Source organism: Lissotriton helveticus, chromosome 3_2 (genome assembly GCF_964261635.1).
Source record: "Lissotriton helveticus chromosome 3_2, aLisHel1.1, whole genome shotgun sequence".
Taxonomy (NCBI): domain Eukaryota; kingdom Metazoa; phylum Chordata; class Amphibia; order Caudata; family Salamandridae; genus Lissotriton; species Lissotriton helveticus.
In genome coordinates this window covers 195,135,426-195,161,410 of record NC_136062.1, presented here as the reverse complement: position 1 = coordinate 195,161,410, position 25,985 = coordinate 195,135,426, and the positions used below count along the sequence as shown (strand labels likewise).

Here is a 25,985-nt window from a genome sequence, read left to right as displayed (position 1 = left end):
GTGTGGGTTTACACTTCTGGCATTGTTGGCAAAGAAGCAGAAAGAGAAGTCGCCACTTAGTCATGGCAAGTGTAACATATGGAGACAGGAGAGACCCCGCTGACCTATGGTGCAGTTTACCAAACCTAGCCTCAGAACTAAGAACCAGACAACATACCTTTGGAGAATAGGGCTAAACAAATTGGGAGATTGATGCACTACATTTTGAGTTAAGTAAACTCAACTCCTTGAAAGCCCGGTAGATTGGGAGAAGCAAACCCAGCACCAGGGGAGAAACAAAACACACTTTGGGAGAGTCAGAGACATCAGATGATCAATGGCTAACCTATGGGTTCCAGCTGAAGTTCCTCGCCATATGCACCACCGTTGGATAATCTGAAAACCTGGTCTGGTGGTTTAGGGGCTTTACTGCATCCACTGTAGGGACCTGTGTTTGAGCTCATGGTCACATGTTCATATCCCGACAGGTCCACTCAGCCTTTCATCAAACGGAGGTTGATAAAATGAGTACCATAGAGTTGTGTAGCAATAAACATCTTTTATTCAGCACCAAGATACCCTTCTGGGTGAACATGCGCTTTACAGATACTCGTAATGTTAAACATCACCCTGTGGTAATTAGATTTAGAACCTTGTGTTTATGAGATGCAGCACCCTGGGATAGATGCAGATACCTGGGATCATCAGATGCAGTACCCTAAAATAACAAGCTACATCACACTGAGACTGTGCAGCATCTCAGTAATATCAGATACAATACCCTGGGTTGATCAGATGCAACACCCTGATGCTTTAAGATTCAACAATCTCTGATTATCAGGTGCAGCACTTTAGGACTATCAAATGTGGCATCTAAGGATAATCAAATGCAGCACCCTAGGATAAATAGATGCGCCACTGCAGGAAAATTAAATGTACTACACTGAGATTATCGGACGCAGCACCCTATTATTACCACATACACCATCCAGGAAGTGTCCGATGCAGCACCTGGGGATAATCAAATGTAGAAGCCTGTGGATATGAGATACAGTACTGTAGGATTACCAGATGTAGCACACTGGGATTATCATATGTAGCAGCGTAAAATAATTAGAAGCAGCTCCCCAGGATAATCCGATGAAGCACACAAAGACAATCAGATGCATCACCCTGGGATAACTGGATTCTGAGCTCTGAGGTTTTGAAATGCATTAGCCTGGGATTATCAGATGCAGCGCCTTCCGATTTTCAGATGTGTCACATTGGTATTCTCAGATGCAGCACTCAAAAAGGGTCAAATGTAGAACCATGGGATAATCGAATGCAGCACACAGGAATTGTCAAATACAGCACTCTGGGATAATAAGCTACAGACCCGGAAGGTTATGAGATGCAGCACCCAGGATTCCCAGATATAGCACCTTGAGTTGATCAGATACAGCACCCTGGGATATTCAAATGCAAAACCCTGAGGTTGAGAGATGCAGCACACTAGGGCAATTATATGGAGCACCCCTGGATATTCAGATGAAACACACATGGATGTTGAGATAATTGAATGCAGGTCCCTGGTGTTGTGGAATGCAGCAGTGAAGTGGTACTGGTGGTGATGAATTATAAACACCTGCATATTCTATCACTACAAGTAGACTGAGATTATCAGATGCAGCGCCCCCTTATTATCAAACGTGTCACACTGGTATTATCATCTACAGCATTTAGGAATTGTCAAATGCGGCATCCTGGGGTACAGTGCAGAACCATTTGGATATGAGATGCAGCACCCTCAGATTATCATATATAGTACCCGGGAGTTATCAGACACAGAACCCTGGAGTAATAATAAGAAGCACCCTGGGATTTCCACATGCAGTTTTTTAAATTATAGAATGTAGCACTCTGGGATTATCATGTGCAGCACCCAGGGATAATCAGATGCAGAACCCTGGGGTATGAGACGCTACAGATAGGATTATAATATGTAGTACTCTGGGATTATCAAATACAGTGTCATGGGATGTAGCATCCTGCAATAGTCTGATGATGCAGATTCCTAGGGTTATAAAACGAAGCAGTCTGTGGTTATTAGATGTAGCACCATAGGTTTATCAAGTGTAGCCTATGGGATTAGCAGATACTGTACCATATGATTATTAGATCCAGTGCCCTTGGATTGTGAGTTGCAGCACTCTTGGTTAGTCAGATGCAGAACCCTGCTGTTATGAGATGCAGCAGCCCAGAGTTATCAGATGAAACACCCTAAAATTATCAGATCTAGCCTAAGGAGATTATCATATAGATCACTATAGGATTATTTGAAGCAGTAACCTGAGATTATGACATGCAACACCCGTGGTTAGTCAGATGCACAACTCGAGGTATAGATGCCTAGTATTATTACTTGCAGCACCCTTGGATTTGTCACATGTAGCATATTGTTCCGACCTGCTAAATAAAACGCCTTTGTGGAATTTTTCCCCATGAATGCACACGTCTTTCTTACCTGAAAGGATTGTTGGAATTTTAGCAACTGTCGAGTGGCGACCCAGGTGCCTGGCATATAGAAAATCAATTTTTGTAGCCCATCAGTTGTGTAAAAAGATAGTTGACATACATGTCATTATAGACAATCATACCTATTCAGAGTACATTAAGAACTCCCTAGCATATGGCAAAAGCCATTTCATTCTATACCAAAAAGATGTTGTAGGCTGGAGTGTCAATACATGTACAATTTATTTCCATTCTTATTTATTTATAGACAAGGCAAAATTGTTGTTTTGAAATCAATTATAGCCTTCCTAGACACATGCGGCGACATTTATGGACATATTCTTTATTTTTTGTCTACTTCATTAAGACAATCAATAATTCAAAACTCAGCATTCTTATGAGAGAAGTAGTTGCAGCTATCGGAGATTCAGACACAACACTTACAGTAAACTTCTGTGTGAGCTTCAGGCAGGAAAGTGCCTCTTTAATGAGATTCGTGCTAACAAGTCTGTGTGCGATTGCATCCCTTGGCTTTCTTTGACAGGCTTGGTATTGAAAAGTTTTCCTTGCCAGTCGTGGCCTGTGCAGGTAAGAGCGGTGAGGCAGTGCGGCTGTGTTGGGGGGAGGAGTTCGACAGATAACGACAAGGGAAAATAGGAAAATAAATTATTCAGCCCCACTGCCTCACCGCTCTTACCTGCAAAGCTTTGAAGTTGGTACACTGGTATGTAATGGGTATGATCCGTAGTACTATGATCACGAGAACTATTACATGATCTAGGCTATATTAGACTCCTATAGAATGAATATGTACTAGTGGTGCCACTCTAGCATTAGTGTAGTAGCTTGCTTTAGACCTATGACAAAGGAGTGAAGTTGATCGTGGAAAACCACCCATTCCATTCACTGTATGAATATCACTGTGGTTTAACACGATTCCATATGAGTCTCAACTTAAATCATGCCATGACAGAGGCTGCACAAAGCACATGTTTCTTGAGCTTTTTTTTAAAAATAGTATGTACTCAACAGTTCCAATATATAACAAGCATTTGCAATGCAATAGGTCTCGCATTAGGAAAGTTTGAGCTATTGGTATTGTAAATGATACATTTTTTATTTATGTTTTGTTTTTGAAAATAGCGAAATTAATAACTTTGTCATTTACAATGCCAATAGTTATAACTTTCGCAAATGTGACACCTATAGCATTTGTAATGCAATATGTGTTGTATTAACATGACTTACATGTATTGATATTACAAATAACAATGGCTTTTATTTTTTTTTCAATAATTAATACTTAAATAAAAGTTATTGTAATTTATAATGGCAATAGCTTAAAGTTTTGTAAATAACTTTTGTGAAGATTATGTTCTTGTACTTTATTGTGACGAAAATCCAAGAACAGAAGTGAAATATTAACATCTTTTGTTACATTTGTAATAAAGCTTGAAACATTGAGAGAACATATTTGAACCAGGTGTTGTTGAATGGTTGCACAGATTGATGCTCTGGTGGCAATGAGTGATGTGATGGCGAACGAGTGATGCTGTGGTAGCGCATAGTGATGTTGTGGTGCCCCTGAGTGATGCTGTGGTGGTGCAGAGTGATGCTGTATGCTATGCTATGTTTTGTTTTGTTATCCAATGTTTTGTTTTGTTATGCTATGCTATGTTTTGCTATCCTATGCTTTGATTTGTTATGCTATGCTATGCTGTGTTTTGTTTTGCTATGCTATGTTTTGTTATGCTTTGCTATGTTTTGTTATGCTATGCTATGTTTTGTTGTGTTTTATTATGCTATGCTTTATTTTGCTATGCTATGTTTTGTTATGCTATGCTATGTTATGTTTTGTTGTGTTTGGTATGCTATGTTTTGCTATGCTATTATATGTTTTGTTTTGCTATGCTATGTTTTGTTGTGTTTTGTTAATCTATGCTATGTTTTGTTATGTTTTGTTATGCTATGTGTTGTGTTTTGTTATGCTATGTTTTGTTGTTATGCTATGTTTTGTTATGCTATGCTATGTTTTGTTTTGCTATCCTATGCTTTGTTTTGTTATGCTCTGCTATGTTTAGTTTTGCTATCCTATGCTTTGTTTTGGTATGCTATGCTATGTTTTGTTGTGTTTTGTTATGCTATGCTATATTTTGTTGTGTTTTGCTATGCTATGCTTTGTTATGCTATGCTATATTTTGTTATGCTATGTTTTGTTGTGTTTTATTATGCTATGCTTTGTTTTGCTATGCTATGTTTTGTTATGCTATGTTTTGTTATGCTATGCTTTGTTATGCTATGTTTTGTTATGCTATGCTAAGCTATGTTTTGTTATGTATGCTATGTTTTGTTGTGTTTTGTTATGCTATAATATGCTTTGTTGTGTTTTGCTATGTCTTGTTATGCTATGTCTTGTTATGCTATGCTTTGTTTTATGTTATGTTATGCTATGTTTCGTTATGTTATGCTATATTTTGTTCTGCTATGTTTTGTTGTGTTTTGTTATGCTATGTTTTGTTGTGCTATGTTTTGTTGTGCTATGTTTTGTTGTGTTTTGTTCTACTATGCTATGTTTTGTTTTGCTATGCTTTGTTATGTTATGCTATGCTTTGTTTTGATATGCTACGTTTTGTTATGCTATGCTATGTTTTGTTGTGTTTTGTAATGCTATGCTATGCTTTGTTGTGTTTTGCTATGCTATGTTTTGTTATCCTATGCTTTGTGTTGTTATTCTATGCTATGTTTTGTTATGATATGCTGGTGAGGGTGAGTGAGGGTGAGGGGGTGTGAGGATTAGGGGCTCTGAGGGTGAGGGTGAGTGAGGGTGAGAGGGTGTAAGGGGGTGTGAGGGTGTGTGAGTGAGGGTGTGTGAGGGTGAGGGAGTGTGAGGGTGTGTGAGGGTGAGGGGGAGTGAGGGTGTGAGGGTGAGGGGTGTGAGGGTGTTTGAGGGTGAGGGTGAGTGAGGGTGAGAGGGGGTGAGGATGTGTGAGGGTGAGGGGGTGAGGGTGTGTGAGGGTGAGGGGGTGTGAGGGTGAGTGAGGGGGTGTGAGGGTGAGAGGGTGAGGGGGTGTAAGGGTGAGTGATGGTGTGTGAGGGTGAGTGAGGGTGTGAGGGTGTGTGAGGGTGAGGGTGTGTGAGGGTGAGGTGGTATGAGGGTGTGTGAGGGTGAGGGTGTGTGCGGGTGAGGGTGTGTGAGGGTGAGGGAGTGTGAGGGGAGGATGAGGGGGTGTGAGGGTGATGGGGTGTGAGAGTGAGGGGGTGTGAGGGTGAGGAGGTGTGTGAGGGAGTGTGAGGGTGAGGGAGTGTGAGGGGGAGGGTGTGGGGGTGTGAGGGGGTGAGGGGGAGTGAGCGTGAGAGGGTTGTGAGGGTGAGGGGGGTGAGGGTGTGAGGGGGTGTGAGGGTGAGTGAGGGTGTGTGAGGGTGAGGAGGTGTGAGGGTCCGAAGTAAATGGTGGCAGGGCAGACATTATAAGACAGAGAGAAGAGACTGCGTGGGGACTGCGTTGGTCAGTTTCAGAATCAGGAGGGGCAGAGTCAGCACAGTCTGCGAGGGATCAACGTGTCTAGAGGCAAAGCATAGCGGATGTAGCATTGCAGCTAGCAAGTCGAGTGTTTTCAAGCTGAGTGTCCCATGAGAGATGGCAACACGGCAACAGCATTTGAGGAGCAAGGCTACTGTAAACAAGCACAGTAGGCTTTCACTTTCTTCCAGAAAAAAAACGAGAAAGGTGCAAAGAACGCCGAACAAAACACGGCTTCCCCGCGAAATAGATGCAAAAAAAACCAAGCTCTCGGCATTGCTGTGGCGGGGGAGCGGGAGCGCATTCCTTTGAAGTCTGATGCCAAGGCTCAGACAAATGGTGGTGTGCGATGTGCACGCGGGGGGTGGGGGAGCGGCAGCCTTTGAAGTATGATGCCGAGGTATAGACAAATGGTGGTGTGTGATGTGGTTGGCTCTGTGCACGCCCGTAGCTCACATGAACTGTACGCAATCCGCAGGCTAGGTAGACTTTTCTTTTCCGCTTACTATCATTTCGCCTATTTATCCCTGCGGGATATAATAGGCGAAACCTAAAAATTGCTTAAACCTTGTATACAACAATACAACATAACAAATCGCTTTGATATTTAATACACTGTTAAACCTTCCAGAGCGCATTTGCTCTCACCTCAGATGTACCCGCGGTCGACTTTTCTCCCTCATTTGTCCCTGCCTTCCTCCTTGCATTCATTCCTTACCTCTTTCCTACCTTCTGTTCTTTCCTTTCTTCCCTTCCTCGCTCCTTGCCATCTCTTCTCTTCTGGATAGTTCATTCTATTTTTTCATTTTGCTAACCCTAGATCTCTGTGTGTGATTGGTTGCAGGTTTTACTGGGACCTCACCATGCTGCTCCTCATGGTCGGAAATCTGATCATCATCCCTGTGGGCATCACTTTCTTCAAGGATGAGAACACCACACCATGGATTGTCTTCAATGTGGTCTCAGATACTTTCTTCCTCATTGACTTGGTCCTGAACTTCCGCACAGGTATTGTGGTGGAGGACAATACGGAGATAATCTTAGACCCTCAGAGAATTAAAATGAAGTACCTCAAGAGCTGGTTTGTTGTGGATTTTATCTCCTCCATCCCTGTGGACTACATTTTCCTCATTGTGGAAACTCGTATTGACTCTGAGGTATATAAGACAGCCCGGGCCCTTAGGATTGTGCGGTTCACCAAGATTCTTAGCCTCCTGCGCCTGCTACGCCTCTCGCGACTCATCCGGTACATCCACCAGTGGGAAGAGGTAAGCATGAGACTTAGCATCACTGAAGTCTTTGATGAATTGACTGAATCTACTTTGTTTACCTTTATAGTGTATCCTAGGACGTCTCACATTTGGGTGGGTGTATCTGCAGCCATTCATGTATTTTAGAGGTTCACATATTGGGGTGTAGTTCCTTCCCAGCCCTGCTGCATTCATGGGGATTCCACGGACTTCAATGTGCCGTGTTTAAGGAGAGACCGCTTACTCCAGAGTTTTCTTTCGTTCCTAGGGAATTAAATCATGGCAGCAATTGATTCTCTGGGATAATAAAATGTGTAAAGTGTTCGTGGGTTCAAAATCTTAAGCATTTAATTTGTTCTGTCTGTACTTTGTGCAACTGTCAAAATGGCTTGATTCCACAACACTCCCTTTCGTGAGGCAAGTGGCGCGTCTCTCTTTTCTCCTCTAGGCTTTCCTCAAACAGTTAATGATAGGGTGCCACTAGTTCCCGGCTATAGTAAAGATCTTTCAGCCCCTGGGTGTATTGTTGAATACAAGAAGTATGTTCTAATCTTAACAAAGCTCTTCTGTAGGACAGTTGCTCTCAGCAAACCGAGATTAGGACGTCCCCGTAGCCCAGAATTTAATGAGAACTTCCAGTAACTATTTGCTCATTCACAGATACACGTTGTGCAGGGGGAGTTATTTATGGTCACTAGAACATTATGCATGTGTGCTTTATGTAAGCTGTGTTTGGGTTGAAGTTATACATATTGATCTTTCTTAGTCAAAACACATTGACTGACATGTTCCTTTGTGCACAAATCATAAATTAGGATGAAACACGCCAGTAACAGGATTCTTGCTTTTGTTTGGCTATATGCATAGAATAGGTATAGAGGACGTCTGCCTCTGACACACTTCCTGCCTTGCTTTTTCTCCAGAAGACATCAATCAGTCAATAGGTGAAAATTCTGTGGATTCCTATTATCTAGAGTTACAGGTATTAGGCCTGTGACTTGAAGTTATTGTCACTGTGCCTCCTGTACTCTCCTCATAAATATGGAAAAGCAGCAAAGGCCTAGCTTAAGGCATATGGTGTAGGTGGCGAATCTAAGTTTAGTACAACACAAATGTCACCGATGCAGTAAAAATGTAAATGGTCAGTCAACCAGAGTTGTTTCCAAAGCATTGTAATCATAAATCAAAAATGTATATATATATTTACAGTGTAAATGGTAAGCAAAACCAAAGAAAGCACACAACACAAAATACTCCACACAATGTACAATTAAACAATGGCATAAACAATACAGCAGTAAAACCAGGGCAAGGGGCTGTGCACACTATTTAATGTTAGCGACCATCATCACATTCATACAATGAAAAGCGCAGTACCACAAATAGTGCAAACACGAAACCGATAAAAAATTTAAAATGTTTGCAGCAATGGATGATTCCTTTTTTGTGAGCATTACCGTGATCAGTACTGTTCTAAAAAGAGGATCCACAAACCCTCCCACCAAAGTGATTATATTTGCGATCCTAATGCTTATGAATATTCAAAGCACAAGAACAGAGTGAAGCAAATGTTTGACAGTGTACCTAGTAGCCTGGTATCCTGCATAGAAGGTCCTGTACCTGGTATCCTGCAAATAAAGGGGACAGCATCTCACAATTCAGAGTGTGTGAGGGTGAAAGGAAGAAAGATCGAAGCTTGAAAGAATGAATGGAAGAGTGGGAGGTTCAATAGGTGAAAGGGTACGTAGAAGGACGCATGGAAGAATTTAAAAGGGGTAGTTTACCTCCTGAGTTTAGGGTTAGAAATGTCGATTGTCCCAAAATTCAGATATCTCACTACCTTGTTGGGCCTAGAGGTCATTGGTCAGTGGCTCAGGTGCCCCTAGTAGTCTTCCTCAACTCACAGTTTTATTGTGAGCTGTGTTTACTCCCATAAGTCCATGGGGTGGAGGTGGAAGACAAAATTATAAAATGTATCAAGTTGGCTGTGATACACTCAGTTATAGTTTTGTAAGTCCTCGTGGCTGGACAACTCAATGTGTTTGAGTCCAGGATGCTGAGAATCAATCAGTGGCTTAGGGATCCCCCACTTTTGCCGCTTACGCAGGGGCTGCTCCGGGTTTGTGAACTGGGTCTCACTAATACATTAGTTATTTTGGTCTTCCCGTCTGCAGCAACATGTTCATAAGTAATACTTTGAAGGAATGCTATGAAGACGCTTATGGGCCATAGCTAACATCTATATTTAACCCCTCCCATGCTGATGACGAGCTGAGCTCGTCATCAGCCATGGTGCTCGTGTGCTGATGACGAGCTGAGCTCGTCATGGCCATTAGAACGCTCACACGCGGGGATAATTCCCCTGCTGTGCTGAGCGTTCTAAGGAACGGGCATGGCGGTGACGAGCTCAGCTCGTCATCAGCACACGAGCACTGTGGCTGATGACGAGCTGAGCTCGTCATCAGCACCGGGGCGCTGTGCGCGCCCCCACCCCCCAGCACAGCTGGGGAATTACCCCCGCAGAGAAGAGGTTAAGGAAATCGAGAAAATCAAATGAACTAGGAAAAAATAACGAATTACAAATAGAAAAGTGAGCATGAAAGAAAAAAGTGAGAAAGCGAAAATAAGCTTGAGAAATAAAGATGGATAAGTAGAAAGAGTAAACAAAGAACTGAAGGAGAAAGGAATGGTGATAAGAAAGAAGGAAGCAAAGGTGAAAGGTAGAATGCAACAGTGAAAGGAAGGAATGGTGAAAGAAAAAATGCATAGAAGGGTGAAAGGTAGGAAGCTTGAAAGAATTAAGGAAGAGTGAAAAGATCAATAGGTGAAGGGTTCATAGAAGGAAGCTTGGAAGAATAGGCAGATGGATGAAAGGCAGGCACGGTATGTGCAGGTAACAGCGGTGAGGCGATGGGACCGAGTGGGGGTGGGGGGGATTTCGTGGGACAATGCAGAGGGAAAATTAAAAATAATAAATTTTCCCTTTGCATCTTCCCTCGAAATCCCCCCGACCCGGCCCACCGCTTCACCGCTGTTACATGCACATACCTCGGCTGACAAAAGTAAGGAGTAAGGAAGAGTGAAAGAATGTATGAATAGAAAAATGGATCGAAGGAAATGTGTGGGCATGGCAAGGTGAGTGTATGAATAGATAGATGCGTGAAAGGATGGTTGTATAGATAGATGGAAGAAGGATGAAAGGGGGAGGCATACTTTTCTATTATGATGGAATTGCATTGTGCTCTATTATATGAGCTAAAACTACATGTAATATTTATTTATTTTATTTATTTAAAAGGTTTTATATAGCGCTGCTGGACCCAAGAGTATCAGAGCGCTTTACATAGGGAAAAACATGAACATAATGAGATACAATATATAATTGACAAAGAACAGTAAATTAAAAAGGAGAAAAAAAAACTTGCGTTACATGAGTGCTGGGGGAAAGGAAAAGAGGAATAGTAGAGGGGACAGGGGGAGTTGAAATTAGAGCTATAGTAGGAGGGGGTGAGGTGAGGGAGAGTGATATGGAAGGGGGAGAGGGGCTGTGTGAAAGAACGATTAAGAGCAGAGAGGTAATGAGCAGGGTCAAAGTCTGTAGTATTAGGAACCCCAATATTTATTGAGGAGAAGTACTTTGAGTCTTTTTTTGAAGAGAGGGAAAGAGGGGTTGCAGCAAAGGTCTTTTGGAAGTGAGTTCCAGATCGTCGGGGCATTACCAGAGAACACACATGATTGGGTCTTTTTACATTTAAGTTTAGGAGGGATAAAGACAAGGGAGTTTGTGCTTCTCAGAGACCTAGAGCATCCTGTTTTTATAGTTTACTTGAAAGGTAAGAAGGGGAGTTTTGGTGAAGGGCTTTATGCGTAATGCATGCAATCTTCTAGGTGGATCGACCTTCAATAGGAAGCCAGTTAGGTTTTTGAAGACACGAGAGATGTGGTCAAATTTTTTACAGTCAGAAATAAGTCTGGCAGCTAGGTTGAGGACAGATTTAATCGGTGCAAGGTGGACTTTAGGGGTGCCGGCCAGAATGGCGTTACCATAGTCAATCCTGGATAGGACAAGAGATTGGACCACGATTTTGAAATCATTGGATGGGATGAAAGTTTTAACTTTTTTGAGGTGGTGTAGGGTGAAAAGAGCACGTTTTGATGCATTTTTGATGTGGGGGATGAGAGTAAGATTTTGGTCGATGCTGATACCTAGGGATTTGACAGATTGGAGGTGGAGAGGGAGCAATTGAGAGCATTGATATCACTGATCCAAAGTTGAATGGGCAGGGAATTGTTTTTAGGAGTGAAAAGGATGATTTCGGGTTTTTTCGGGTTAAGTTTGAGATGATTAATCTGGAACCAGTTTTGGACTTTAATCAACGTGTCATTGAGGTGAAGGATGTCGTTGTGGGATTTAATCTTGTAGTATAGTTGAGTATCATCGGCGTAGAGGTGGTAGTTGATTTTGGCTTGTTTGAGAATGAGGGTGAGTGGTTCCATAAAAAGATTGAATAGGGTTGGAGAGAGGATAGACCCTTGAGGGGCCCCGAGTGAGACAGGTTGCACTTTGGATAGGCAGTGACTGAGCTTAATTTGTTGTGATCTATTTTGGAGGAACAAGGAGAACCATTTGAGTACAGTGCTTTCAAAACCAAAGCGGTCTTTAAGAGTGTTAAGTAGGGTGGGATGGTGTACCGTATCAAAGGCAGCCGAGAGATCTAGGAGGATTAGTAGTGAGGATTCAAGAGAGCGCTGAATGTCATCAGTAATATTGAGCATAGCTGTTTCGGTGCTGCATCCTTTTCTGAAACCGGATTGGAAAGCGTCAAGGAGATTGAAGGAGAGGATATGTTTGTCTAACTGAGACAGGACACATTTTTCAAGGGCTTTAGAGAGGGAGGGAAGGTTAGAGATAGGGCGTAGATTGTTCATGTCATTAGGGTCAGCGGTGTTTTTTTTTAGAATGGGGGAGATTTGACCTAGCTGCAGGGAGGCAGGGACACAGCCTGAGGAGAGTGAGGAGTTGATGATTTCGGTCCATAATGGGGCAATGATGTATTTGAGTTCTTGAACTAAATGGGCGGGGAGAGGATCATTAGAGTGTGAGGATGGTTTGAGTTTGGAGATGATGTTGATGGTAGAGGTTTCAGAGATTGGACTAAATACGCTCCATGAAGCCTTGTTTTTAGGTAGGTGTTCAGTCTGGGAAGAGTCAGGGTGGGTGAGATTAGGGGGGCTTTGGTAGGGGTCGAGGTGAAGAGAGGAGGAGGAAAAAGGAGAATTTGGAATATTAGGGAGCTATTATAGCTATTATAGCTATTATAGCTATATAGGAATATTATAGCTTTAACGACTAGTCGCCTGTGTGACTGTTGGAGTATAGCCAGGTGTATCCCTTCCCTCGTGTGAAGAGATAACCCTATTCACTAGAACAAAAAGAAATGTGTTCCTTATGTAACGTAACTGATTCTATGTAAAGTGCTCTGATAACATGTAACGGAACTGGTGCTATGTAAAGCGCTCTGATAACCTAATCGGTTCAAGTTCGCGCTATATAAAACTCTAAAATAATAAAAAAATAGGGAGGGTGTGTTGGATGGGTGGAGATTGGAGAAAGAGAGGGGGGAAGAGAAGGATAGTTCAATGGTGTTGAATTTGTTTGAAAAGAAGCTGGCAATTTCTTCGCATCTTTCTACAGAGGCTGTACAGCACCCTTCTTAAAAAAAAATAAAAAAAATAAAAAACGAAATCGGGGAGGAGGCCACGCCCCCTCCCTGCACCACTCTGCAAACGCGCCCCCTGGCACGTTTGCAGAGGGGGAAGTATTTCCCCTTGAATACTGGGGGTCCCTGGGGGCCAAGTACCCCACCAGGAACCTCCAGTATGCGCCAAGGGGCTGCTTTGCAGGGAGGTGTAATGAGGCCACGCCCCTTTTTACACCTCTCTGCAACGCAGCCCCCTGGCGCATACTGGAGGTTCCTGGTGGGCTAGTTGGCCCCCAGGAACCCCAGTATTCAAAGGGATTTAGTTCCCACTCTTGAAACGCACCAGGGGGCTGCGTTGCAGAGAGGTGTAATGGGGCCATGCCCCTTTTTACACCTCTCTGCAACGCAGCCCCCTGGCGCATACTGGAGGTTCTTGGTGGGCTAGTTGGCCCCAGGGACCCCCAGTATTCCAGGGGACTTAATCCCCCAACTTAGAACGCGTTCCGGGGCGCATTTGCACAGTGGTGAAGGCAGGGGGCGGGGCTTGAGGTGATATGTGTGCAAACATGCCCTGTGACGCGTTTTAAGTTGGGGAATTAATTCATCTTCAATCCCGAGGTCCCGTAGGGGCCAACTAGCCCAACAGGTACCTCCAGTAAGCACCACGGAGCTGCGTTGCAGAGTGTTGTAAAAAAGGGGGCGTGTCCTCTGAACACCTCTTTGCAACGCAGCTCCCTGGCGCATACTGGAGGTACCTGGTGGGCTAGTTGGGCCACAGGGGACCTCAATTAATTACCCAACTTAAAACGCGCCACAGAATGTGTTTGCACACATATCACCTCAGGCCCTGCCCCCTACCTTCACTATTGAACAAAATATTCCTCTAAAATCTGCCAAACTACGAATTTCGATTTACTCACCTGTTATCACAAGAGACGTCAGTGCTGCATCTTTGAGCCCAGTACGGACCCTGAAAAGAAAAACCTAAGCGTACTTACCAGTAACTTGTATTTCCTTCCATAGGAATCTATTGTGTGGTTTTCACCAGAAAAGTTTCTAAGTGTCTATTTTTTAAACGTACAAATATTCCTCTAAAATCAGCCGAACTACGAATTCCGATTTACTCACCTGTTATCAGGAGAGACCTCAGTGCTGCATCTTTCAGTCCACCACTGATCCTGAAAAGTAATTTTAACCATTTTTACAGTACCTTGAATGTCCTTCCATAGGCTAACATTGACAGATTTCACTTAGAAATTCTCTAAGTGTGAAGTTTTGGAACTTTAAAAATTTCCTCTAAAATCAGTCTAACTATGAATTCTGATTTATGTTATGTTATTTGTTATGTTATTTGTTTTTGTACCGCGCACAGCTGCCCCAGCAAAGGGACGTCCTGGCGCACTAAGAAGGCAGACACAACACAACATTAAAAAAAGGAGCAGGCTCAGTCAGAAATTAGGCAAACAAGAAAGTTTTTATTGCCCGCCTAAACTGCAGCAAATTATCTATTGCCCGTATCTCAACAGGAAGGGAGTTCCATAACTTTGCGGCTACCACTCGAAAAGAGCGGCCACCCATTCTGCTTAGTCTGAAACGAGGGACCATCGACAAGTGCATGCCCAGGGATCTCAAGGGTTGCAAAGGGACGTAAGGACTTAAGAGGTTTACCAGGATTTGTGGAGCCATGCCTTTGAGGATTTTAAAAGCCAGGCAAAGAACCTTGAATTTAATCCTCTGGCTCATAGGGAGCCAGTGTAGAGAGTGCAGTATCTTAGAAACCGAGCACCGTTTAGGCAGGCCCACCACCACTCTGGCTGCAGTATTTTGCACTCGCTGCAGTCGGGTGAGTTCTGCCTGGTTAATCCAGGCCAAGAGAGCACTGGCATAATCCAACCTGGATAGCACCGACGCCTGAACCACCAGCTGTCTGGTGGGGGCGTCAAAAAATTTAAGTATTGGCCTAAGTCCTCTAATAATGCCATAGCAAGAGCCTGCCACTCTCTTGGTATGGCAAGTGAAACTGAGAGCCGGGTCCAGCCAGACCCCAAGGTCTGTTATCAAGAGAGACCTCAGTGCTGCATCTTTCAGCCCACTACTGATTCTGAAAAGTAATTCTAACCATACTTACAGTAACTTGAATGTCCTTCCATAAGCTAACATTGACTGGTTTCACTTGGAAATTCTTCTAAGTGTGGAGTTTTGGAACTTTAAAAAATTCCTCTAAAATCAGCCCAACTATGAATTCTGATTTACTCACCTGTTATCAGTAGAGACCTCAGTGCTGCATCTTTCAGCCCAGTACTGATCCTGAACAGTAATTCTAACCATACGTACCAGTAACTTGAATTTCCTTCCATAGGATATCATTGCCTGCTATATAAAATATATATAAATTAAAAAAAATATTAAATAAAAAAAACAAATATTACAAATTTAATATTTTTGAAAACATTTTTTTCAATTTATATTAAAAATATGTAATGTAATTTAAAAAATAAAATATCTAAAAATAAATAGTTTCAAACAATGTAGTAAATCAGAATAAAAAAATATAACAATTAATACATTTAAAAATTATCATTTACAAAACCTTTGAAATTCACTGATAAAAACATAGGTTTCAGCCACGTTATAGTTAGGAATTAGCATTTAAAAAACCTTAGAAATTCACTAAAAAAACATAGGTGTCAGCCACGTTATAGTTAGGAATTAGCATTTAAAAAAACCTTAGAAATTTACTGGAAAAAACATAGGTTTCACACATGTTATAGTTAGCTGGACATTTCACTTATACAAAACCATTGAAATTCCCCCGTTATAGTTAGTTCAGCTAACTACAACTCACGCGCCCGCAGTGCACTGCTGATGATGTCACATATTACATTGCTCATGGCATGGTCAGTGACATCACTCATGACATCACTAATGACATCACTGATGCCATCACTGATGACATCATCCATGTGAAAGAGTGGCAGACGTCCTCTCACTGTAATATAACCTTTGATACATACATTCAAAAATATAAACTAACATTTTCAAAACAATGGAGATACCAATACCAGTTACAACAACCTATTCAGTAAATCCAAAATCTACATACACATCCACTCATTCACCAACAATTCTATATAGTCACTCATACATGTACTCACTCATCATATGTACTCATACACCTATACATCCTGTTACACACAGACACTTATCCATAGAGTCACTCACACAAATACTTACACATGCAAATAAACTATCAAACATCCATTTACTTGCAAATACAGCTATACACACACACCACTACACTTACTTCTACAGAAACACACACATACTTACTCTCTTAAACAATCACTTATAGAAACACATACTTATTTATACAGGAACTCTTCCAATCTCTCACTCTCACATATACTCACTTATATACATCAATATTCACATATACTAGTTTAAAACATATGTAGTTACTCATGAAGATACTCATGAAGATACTATTGAGACAGTCATTCACTCACTAACACACCCTTACACATACTCATCCACCCATGCAATCCTGCATCCTGCCCTCGGCCTGGTCGCCCCCACACCCCCCGCCTGCTCCTCCTACCTGCTGCCTGTGCCTCGATCTACACGGCGCCCCAGCCGCCACAGGACCGCCGCTGAACCACCCCAGCCGCCACAGGGCCGTCCCAGCGCCGCCCCAGCCACCGCAGGGCCGCCGCCGAGCCCCCAGGTTTTCCCGCCGGATCTCTACGAGACCCCGCCCCCCCGCACGCCGATTGGCTACCGCGATCCCCGCCTCCCCGCACACCCTCCCTCCCGGCTCCCCTCTTAAGGGGACCCACAGCGCTGCTCAGGAGCGACCACTGCGCCCTCGGCCTGGTCGCCCCCACACCCCCCGCCTGCTCCTCCTACCTGCTGCCTGTGCCTCGATCTACACGGCGCCCCAGCCGCCACAGGACCGCCGCTGAACCACCCCAGCCGCCACAGGGCCGTCCCAGCGCCGCCCCAGCCACCGCAGGGCCGCCGCCGAGCCCCCAGGTTTTCCCGCCGGATCTCTACGAGACCCCGCCCCACCGCACGCCGATTGGCTACCGCGATCCCCGCCTCCCCGCACACCCTCCCTCCCGGCTCCCCTCTTATGACGCCCCCTGAGCGACCGCGCAGCGGACGCGCGCAGCGGGAGCACCGAATGAGCGCCGAAGGTGCGCCAAAGGTAAGCCCGTCTGCGCCCGTCCGCGCCTGGCCCGCGCCCAGCGCCAGGACCCCTGGCCCCCGCAGACCCCAACCCACCCGCCGGACGTACGACGCCGCCGCCCTCAACGCACTCAACGCCGGCCGAACCCCTGGATGCTACCGAGCCACCCCGAGACGCACCCACGGTCCCTTCATCTGCCAGGCCTGCAAGTTCTCCTGCACCCGGACCTGCGCGGCACCAGCACCCACCAAGCCGAACTCCAGCAGCAGCCACCTGAAGTGCATCCTGCTCAACACCCGCTCCGTCCACAGACACGCCGTCGAGCTCTGGAACCTGCTCGACACCACACACCCAGACGTCGCCTTCCTCACGGAAACCTGGATGCACGCCTCCTCAGCACCCGACATCGCCATCGCCATCCCGGACGGCTACAAGATCATCCGGAGAGACCGCGTCAACCAGACAGGAGGTGGCATCGCCATCATTCATAGGAACACCATCCGCATCACGACCAACACCGACGACACCATCGCACCCGCCGAACACCTGCACTTCCAGATCCACGTCAACCCGAAGACCACTCTCAGAGGCACCCTGATCTACAGACCCCCGGGACCACGCACACAATTCAGCGAGGACATCGCCGACTTCATCAGCCCGCTCGCCCTCCCCTCAGCCGACTACATCCTCCTCGGGGACCTCAACTTCCACCTGGAGAACAACAACGACCGCAACACCACCACCGTGCTGGAAAACCTCGCAAACCTGGGACTCAAGCAACTGGTGACCACCCCCACCCACCTCGCCGGACACACACTCGACGCCGTCTTCTCATCCAGCAAAGACATCGCCTTCAGCCACGCCACAGGACTCCACTGGACGGACCACAGCTGCGTCCACTTCACCTTCAGAAGAACGACGACCCACCACCACCAGCAACAGGTTGCCCGAAGAAGCTGGAACAAGATCACAGCCGACCAGCTCACCGCCTCCCTGAGTCAGCACCCTCCCGCCAGCTCAGCGAACCCCAGCCAGGCCGCCGACAACCTCACAAAGTGGATCAGCAACTGCGCGGACGAACTCGCCCCTCTGAGGACCCCGCCCAGCAGACCCGGCAGCAAGAAAGCCCCATGGTTCACCGACGAACTCAAGAGCTCCAAGAAGAACTGCCGAGCCCTCGAGAAAGTCTGGAGAAGGGAACCTACACCGGGCAACATGACCACCCTCAAGCTTGCCACCCGGAAGCACCACCAACTGATCCGCGCCACCAAGAAAACTGCATTCAAGGACCGACTGGACACCAACGCACACAACTGCAAGGAACTCTTCAACATCGTGAAAGAGCTCTCCAACCCCAACGCCGGTAACAACGACATCACCCCATCGCAAGACCTCTGCAACTCCCTCGCCTCCTACTTCCACAACAAGATCGCAGACATACACAACAGCTTCAGTAGTCAACCATCGCACACAAAGACCGCAGCAACGCCACCCACCACCACCCTCCGCGCCTGGACTCCGATCAGCACCGATGACACCGTCCGCATGATGAACTCCATCCACTCCGGATCTCCGACCGACCCGTGCCCTCACCACGTCTTCAACAAGGCCGACGCTGTCATCGCACCCCACCTGCGGGACATCATCAACACCTCCTTCGACACCGCCACCTTCCCGGAGAGCTGGAAGCACGCCGAACTCAGCGCTCTACTTAAGAAACCAACAGCGGACCCCACCGAACTCAAGAACTACCGCCCCATCTCGCTCCTCCCGTTTCCAGCCAAAGTCATCGAGAAGACCGTCAACAAACAGCTGGCCGCCTTCCTCGAGACGAATGGATCCCTCGACCCCTCACAGTCTGGCTTCCGAGCCAACCACAGCACCGAGACCGCCCTGATCGCTGCCACCGATGACATCCGAGCCCTGATGGACAACGGAGAAACAGCGGCCCTCATCCTCCTAGACCTCTCCGCGGCATTCGACACTGTCTGCCACCGCACCCTAGTGCAGCGCCTCAGCAACGTCGGAATTCAGGAAAAGGCACTGGAATGGATCGTCTCCTTCCTCGACGGAAGAACACAGAGAGTCCGCCTACCACCGTACAAGTCAGAGGCCACCGAAGTCATCTGCGGCGTCCCTCAAGGTTCCTCGCTGAGCCCCACCCTCTTCAACGTCTACATGAGCCCCCTCGCGCCCATCGCACGCCAACACAACCTGAACATCATCTCCTACGCCGATGACACCCAGCTGATCCTCTCACTGACCAACGACCCCGCCGCTTCCAGAGCCAACCTTCACGAAGGGATGAAAGATGTAGCCGATTGGATGACGACCAGCCGCCTGAAACTGAACTCAGACAAGACGGAAGTCCTCATCCTGGGCTCCTCGCCCTCCGCCTGGGACGACTCCTGGTGGCCCCCCGCCCTGGGCACCGCACCCACACCGACAGACCACGCACGCAACCTGGGCTTCATCCTGGACTCCTCCCTCTCCATGACCAGACAAGTCAACGCCGTCTCCTCGTCATGCTTCAACATCCTGCGCATGCTACGAAAGATCTTCCGGTGGATCCCCACCGAGACCAGGAAGACGGTCACCCAGGCCCTCGTCACCAGCCGACTGGACTACGGCAACGCCCTCTACGCCGGAACCACCGCCAAGCTCCAGAAGAGACTCCAGCGGATCCAGAACGCCTCAGCCAGACTCATCCTCGACATCCCCCGACGCAGCCACATCTCCGGACATCTGAGAGACCTGCACTGGCTCCCCGTCAACAAGAGAATCACCTTCCGTCTCCTCACCCACGCACACAAAGCCCTACACGACCAAGGCCCGAGCTACCTCAACAACCGCATCAACTTCTACGCTCCCAAACGCCACCTCCGATCAGCCAGTCACGCCCTCGCCGCCGTCCCCCGCATCCGAAGATCGACAACAGGAGGAAGGTCCTTCTCCCACCTGGCCGCCAAGACCTGGAACTCCCTCCCGACCGACCTGCGCCTGACCCAAGACCACCTCTCCTTCAGGAAGAAGCTCAAGACCTGGCTGTTCGAGCAGTAGCAGCACCCCCCCCCCCCCCCCAAGCGCCTTGAGACCCTCCGGGTAAGTAGTGCGCTATATAAATGTCCATGATTGATTGATTGATTGATTGATTGCACACATGCTGTCTTCAACATACAAACAGTGAGTCAGTCATTCATGCATCTATGCGCTAAGTAATATCCCCCACCGAACCATACAGACACTGATACTCAAAAAACCAACTAATAACCGATATACACACTCATGTAGCTACTCACCAAACCATGCAGCCACTTATACACAAAGTGAGACACTGATACAGATATTTACATATTTAAACATTACCCCCTAATACATGTATTCACTAAGATACACTTAATAAGTCAGTTATACAATCAATTTTACAAAAAAAATATCCATTTAGACACTTATTTACCCATTTATTTTCCCATCGACCTTTAGATATACATATATAAAAAATATTTATTTTTCAGAAAGACACACATTCACTGGATGATGTCATCAGTGATGTCATTTGAGATGTCATCAGTGATGTCACTGACCATGTCATGAGTGATGTAATATGTGACGTCATCAGCAGTGCATTGTGGGCGCGCGAGTTATAGCTAGCTGAACTAACTATAACGGGGGAATTTCAATGGTTTTGTACGAGTGAAATGTCCAGCTAACTATAGCATGTGTGAAAACTATGGTTTTTTCAGTGAATTTCTAAGGTATTTTAAATGCTAATTTCAATGAATATATATATATATATATATATATATATTCATCACGGTCAGGAAGCACAATTGAGAAAGGCCACAGGTAGCTTAAGTAACAGTCCTTTTATTATCCATTCGAAATCTTGCAAGCAGTCCCACACAGTACACCCGGCTTCTAAAATAAAGTGCTCTGCCAGACGCGTTTCTGGAAATACCTTCCTTTCATCAGTGGCACGAACTGTGAAGTGAGCCTCACGTTGCTGTTTCAATTAAGAACACCTGCTCATGTAGGAGTGGCATTCGCAATGCCTCATGGTGTTCGTAGTTTTTTCCCAGTGGATGTGTGGCTCACTCACCCAAATACAAAAAAATTGTTCAGCCCCAGTGGGTAGAAGCGCAGTGTTCAATGCCAGGACTGCCCTGCTTTACAGTTTTCAAATGCGGACTTTTGCAGGCTCCAGTCCTGAATTGCAGCCTGCAAACTGCTTCCTTCTGGCGTTCTCAGACTCTGAGAACGCCAGAAGGAAGCAGTTTGCAGGCTGCAATTCAGGACTGGAGCCTGCAAAAGTCCGCATTTGAAAACTGTAAAGCAGGGCAGTCCTGGCATTGAACACTGCGCTTCTACCCACTGGGGCTGAACAATTTTTTTGTATTTGGGTGAGTGAGCCACACATCCACTGGGAAAAAACTACGAACACCATGAGGCATTGCGAATGCCACTCCTACATGAGCAGGTGTTCTTAATTGAAACAGCAACGTGAGGCTCACTTCACAGTTCGTGCCACTGATGAAAGGAAGGTATTTCCAGAAACGCGTCTGGCAGAGCACTTTATTTTAGAAGCCGGGTGTACTGTGTGGGACTGCTTGCAAGATTTCGAATGGATAATAAAAGGACTGTTACTTAAGCTACCTGTGGCCTTTCTCAATTGTGCTTCCTGACCGTGATGAATATATATATATATATATATATATATATTCCAAACACTCATACAAGCGTCCTCACAATCCAGGGACAGTATGAAGCACGAACTCGAAATAGCGTGTTGTCAAATTATTTAATCAGCAAGATAGCAAACAAACAATAACTCTCGACGCGTTTCGGGGCTCCTCCCCCTTGGTCACGAGAAGTAAAAAGAGTAATAGGATCGTATCACATATACTGAGAATCACATGGTCTTGTGAAACACCAATAAATATAAACAAAATACTAGCGCTTTTGTCAACGCTATTTTGTGAAAATACTGCACTTAAGGGATAGAAAAATATTAAATTCCAAAATAAAAAATAAAAACAAATAATAATCCCAATGTGCAATCGGACATATTCATGATTTATAATCACAACCCTGCTCATGTCATAAACATAAACAAATGACTCGGAATGATTTATATGCCTGAAACATTGCGCACTTGGCCTGCATGACATTCGTAATTAAATAAGAGTAAGACTTAAGAAATTCAGCGCTGAGATCACCGCCCAAGTTGCCAACTTAAATCCAAATTCATGTCAAGACAATATATTCGATCTCATGTATTACAGACAGCTGTATATATACTTTACACGCCCATGTGGGCTAGTGTTAAACTGTGATTCCAATAAGAAAGAAATGTCAAGTGAAAAATGTCAAGTAAAATGATGCCCATGTGGGCTAAACCATTCGTGCGTGTTGATCAATCAGTTTTCGGTTCCAAGTCTGCTCACAGTTTGTCTATTATAGGGTTGATATTCTCATTCAAAACAAATTCTATATAAGAAATCCCTGAAAAAAGAAAAATAAAACTAATGAATGATGATGAAAATAAGAAAATGACCAGTGATTCAAAATCAGAAAAATTACCTTGTACCCTTCGTAACTCATGTAAAGGATATAGAAGTTAAAAACAAGTATAGACAAAACATCATGAATACATAAACTTTTTTTCTACTTAGTCCAAACAGATCTCCTACTAGACAACAACTACAGAAAGCTCAATGAAACTATAGTAATACAATGCATCAACCTAAGTGTACTTCCATTTCTTCATCACAGTTATGACCATTGGGGACAATGGTTTTATGTTGAATAATCATTCTTGATTCTAGTCTTCTCAACTTCTGTACCCGATTGCCCCCCTCTCATCAAATTTAACAGTACACAGTACACAATAACTCAATAAGTTCGCATTTTGATTGTGATGACTGTGAAAGTGTCGTGCTATCGGGTAGGATTTGTCCATGTTAGTAATAGCACGCATGTGCTCTAGCACTCTCAATTTCGCAGGCTTAATGGTACTCCCTATATAGGTTTTATTGCAGGGACAGAATAGAGCATAGACTGCATGGTCACTGGTGCACGAAGTATGTTCTTGGATAACCAGAATTTTGGATGTGGGTGACAGTCGTACTTTTTTCAAATTCCGACTGTTTTTGCATGCCTTGCAATTTCTGCAGGTAAAAAAGCCCTGAACCCCAGTGGTTTTGGGTTTCTTTAGGATCACTGCTGTACATAATTGATCTTTTAGGGACCTCGCTTTCCTGAAGGAAATTTGGGGGGACTCATTGACATGTTCAGCCAAATCAGAGTCATTTAATAACACTGGCCAAAATTTGTTAAGACTCTTTCTAAGTAAGCCAGCTTGACTACTACAGGTAGTTATGAACCGTGTCTTGTTGTCATTCACGTCTGTGGGTTCATTAAGTCTCGGCTGTAATAGTGACTCTCTTGAACGTTTTTCTACAGCTTTCTGTGCATCAGAAATAGTTTTAGTGGAATATCCACGTTCAGAAAACCTTTCAATCATGTTCTGTTGTTCAACCAGAAAAGTTTCTTCCGTACTACAATTACGCCTGGCTCTTAGCAGTTCTCCCAATGGAATACTCCTAATTAGAGAGTTAGGATGACAGCTACGTGCGTGGAGTATACTGTTCCCTGCTGTCTTTTTTCTAAACAGAACTGTTTCCAATTTACCATTCTCCACTTTAACACTTAAATCTAGAAATTCCAAACTCTCTTTAGACCAATTGCTGGTGAAATTAAGGTTGAAATCATTGTGATTGAGTTCGTTCACAAACATATTGGCCTCTTCTTGAGTTCCCCTCCACACCACCAGCACATCATCTATGTACCGCAGCCACTTAATAACGTGGCTACGATACATAGGCGACCTGTATGCCACTGTTTCCTCCCAGTACCCCATATGGAGACCCGCAAAGCTAGGAGCAAAGCAAGTCCCCATAGAGGTCCCGAGGGTCTGTCTGTAGATCTTATTATCAAACAAAAAATAATTCTGTCTGAGACATAGCTCCATCATGGTAATTAGCATTTTGGTGTGGTAAAGATACGAAACCGATCTTTTGGAAAGAAAATGCATACAAGCATCGAGTCCTAATTGGTGAGGGATAGAAGTATATAAACTTGTCACATCGAGTGAAAGAAGAGAAAATTCTTCGTCCCACTCTACTGTTTTGATCTTTTTTAAGAAATCTCCTGAGTTATTAAATTACTCTGATTTGGCTGAACATGTCAATGAGTCCCCCCAAATTTCCTTCAGGAAAGCGAGGTCCCTAAAAGATCAATTATGTACAGCAGTGATCCTAAAGAAACCCAAAACCACTGGGGTTCAGGGCTTTTTTACCTGCAGAAATTGCAAGGCATGCAAAAACAGTCGGAATTTGAAAAAAGTACGACTGTCACCCACATCCAAAATTCTGGTTATCCAAGAACATACTTCGTGCACCAGTGACCATGCAGTCTATGCTCTATTCTGTCCCTGCAATAAAACCTATATAGGGAGTACCATTAAGCCTGCGAAATTGAGAGTGCTAGAGCACATGCGTGCTATTACTAACATGGACAAATCCTACCCGATAGCACGACACTTTCACAGTCATCACAATCAAAATGCGAACTTATTGAGTTATTGTGTACTGTGTACTGTTAAATTTGATGAGAGGGGGGGCAATCGGGTACAGAAGTTGAGAAGACTAGAATCAAGAATGATTATTCAACATAAAACCATGGTCCCCAATGGTCATAACTGTGATGAAGAAATGGAAGTACACTTAGGTTGATGCATTGTATTACTATAGTTTCATTGAGCTTTCTGTAGTTGTTGTCTAGTAGGAGATCTGTTTGGACTAAGTAGAAAAAAAGTTTATGTATTCATGATGTTTTGTCTATACTTGTTTTTAACTTCTATATCCTTTACATGAGTTACGAAGGGTACAAGGTAATTTTTCTGATTTTGAATCACTGGTCATTTTCTTATTTTCATCATCATTCATTAGTTTTATTTTTCTTTTTTCAGGGATTTCTTATATAGAATTTGTTTTGAATGAGAATATCAACCCTATAATAGACAAACTGTGAGCAGACTTGGAACCGAAAACTGATTGATCAACACGCACGAATGGTTTAGCCCACATGGGCATCATTTTACTTGACATTTTGCACTTGACATTTCTTTCTTATTGGAATCACAGTTTAACACTAGCCCACATGGGCGTGTAAAGTATATATACAGCTGTCTGTAATGCATGAGATCGAATATATTGTCTTGACATGAATTTGGATTTAAGTTGCCCACTTGGGCGGTGATCTCAGCGCTGAATTTCTTAAGTCTTACTCTTATTTAATTACGAATGTCATGCAGGCCAAGTGCGCAATGTTTCAGGCATATAAATCATTCCGAGTCATTTGTTTATGTTTATGACATGAGCAGGGTTGTGATTATAAATCATGAATATGTCCGATTGCACATTGGGATTATTATTTGTTTTTATTTTTTATTTTGGAATTTAATATTTTTCTATCCCTTAAGTGCAGTATTTTTACAAAATAGCGTCGACAAAAGCGCTAGTATTTTGCTTATATTTATTGGTGTTTCACAAGACCATGTGATTCTCAGTATATGTGATACGATCCTATTACTCTTTTTACTTCTCGTGACCAAGGGGGAGGAGCCCCGAAACGCGTCAAGAGTTATTGTTTGTTTGCTATCTTGCTGATTAAATAATTTGATAACACGCTATTTCGAGTTCGTGCTTCATACTGTCCCTGGATTGTGAGGACGCTTGTATGAGTGTTTGGAATTGATGGGCTCGCTGCCCAGCACGGACCACTGTTGT

The 25,985-nt window shown here is 44.5% G+C and overlaps 1 protein-coding gene across 1 annotated transcript in view; it reads left to right on the top strand.

Annotated features, from left to right (window-relative positions):
- The window catches only part of HCN4 (hyperpolarization activated cyclic nucleotide gated potassium channel 4), a 943,305-nt gene that overhangs the window by 474,753 nt on the left and 442,567 nt on the right, over positions 1 to 25,985 (top strand). Inside the window, exon 2 of the mRNA XM_078685048.1 lies at positions 6,840 to 7,263. Within this exon, the coding sequence (XP_078541174.1) occupies positions 6,840 to 7,263 (424 nt within the window). The remainder of the gene's footprint in view (positions 1 to 6,839; positions 7,264 to 25,985) is intronic.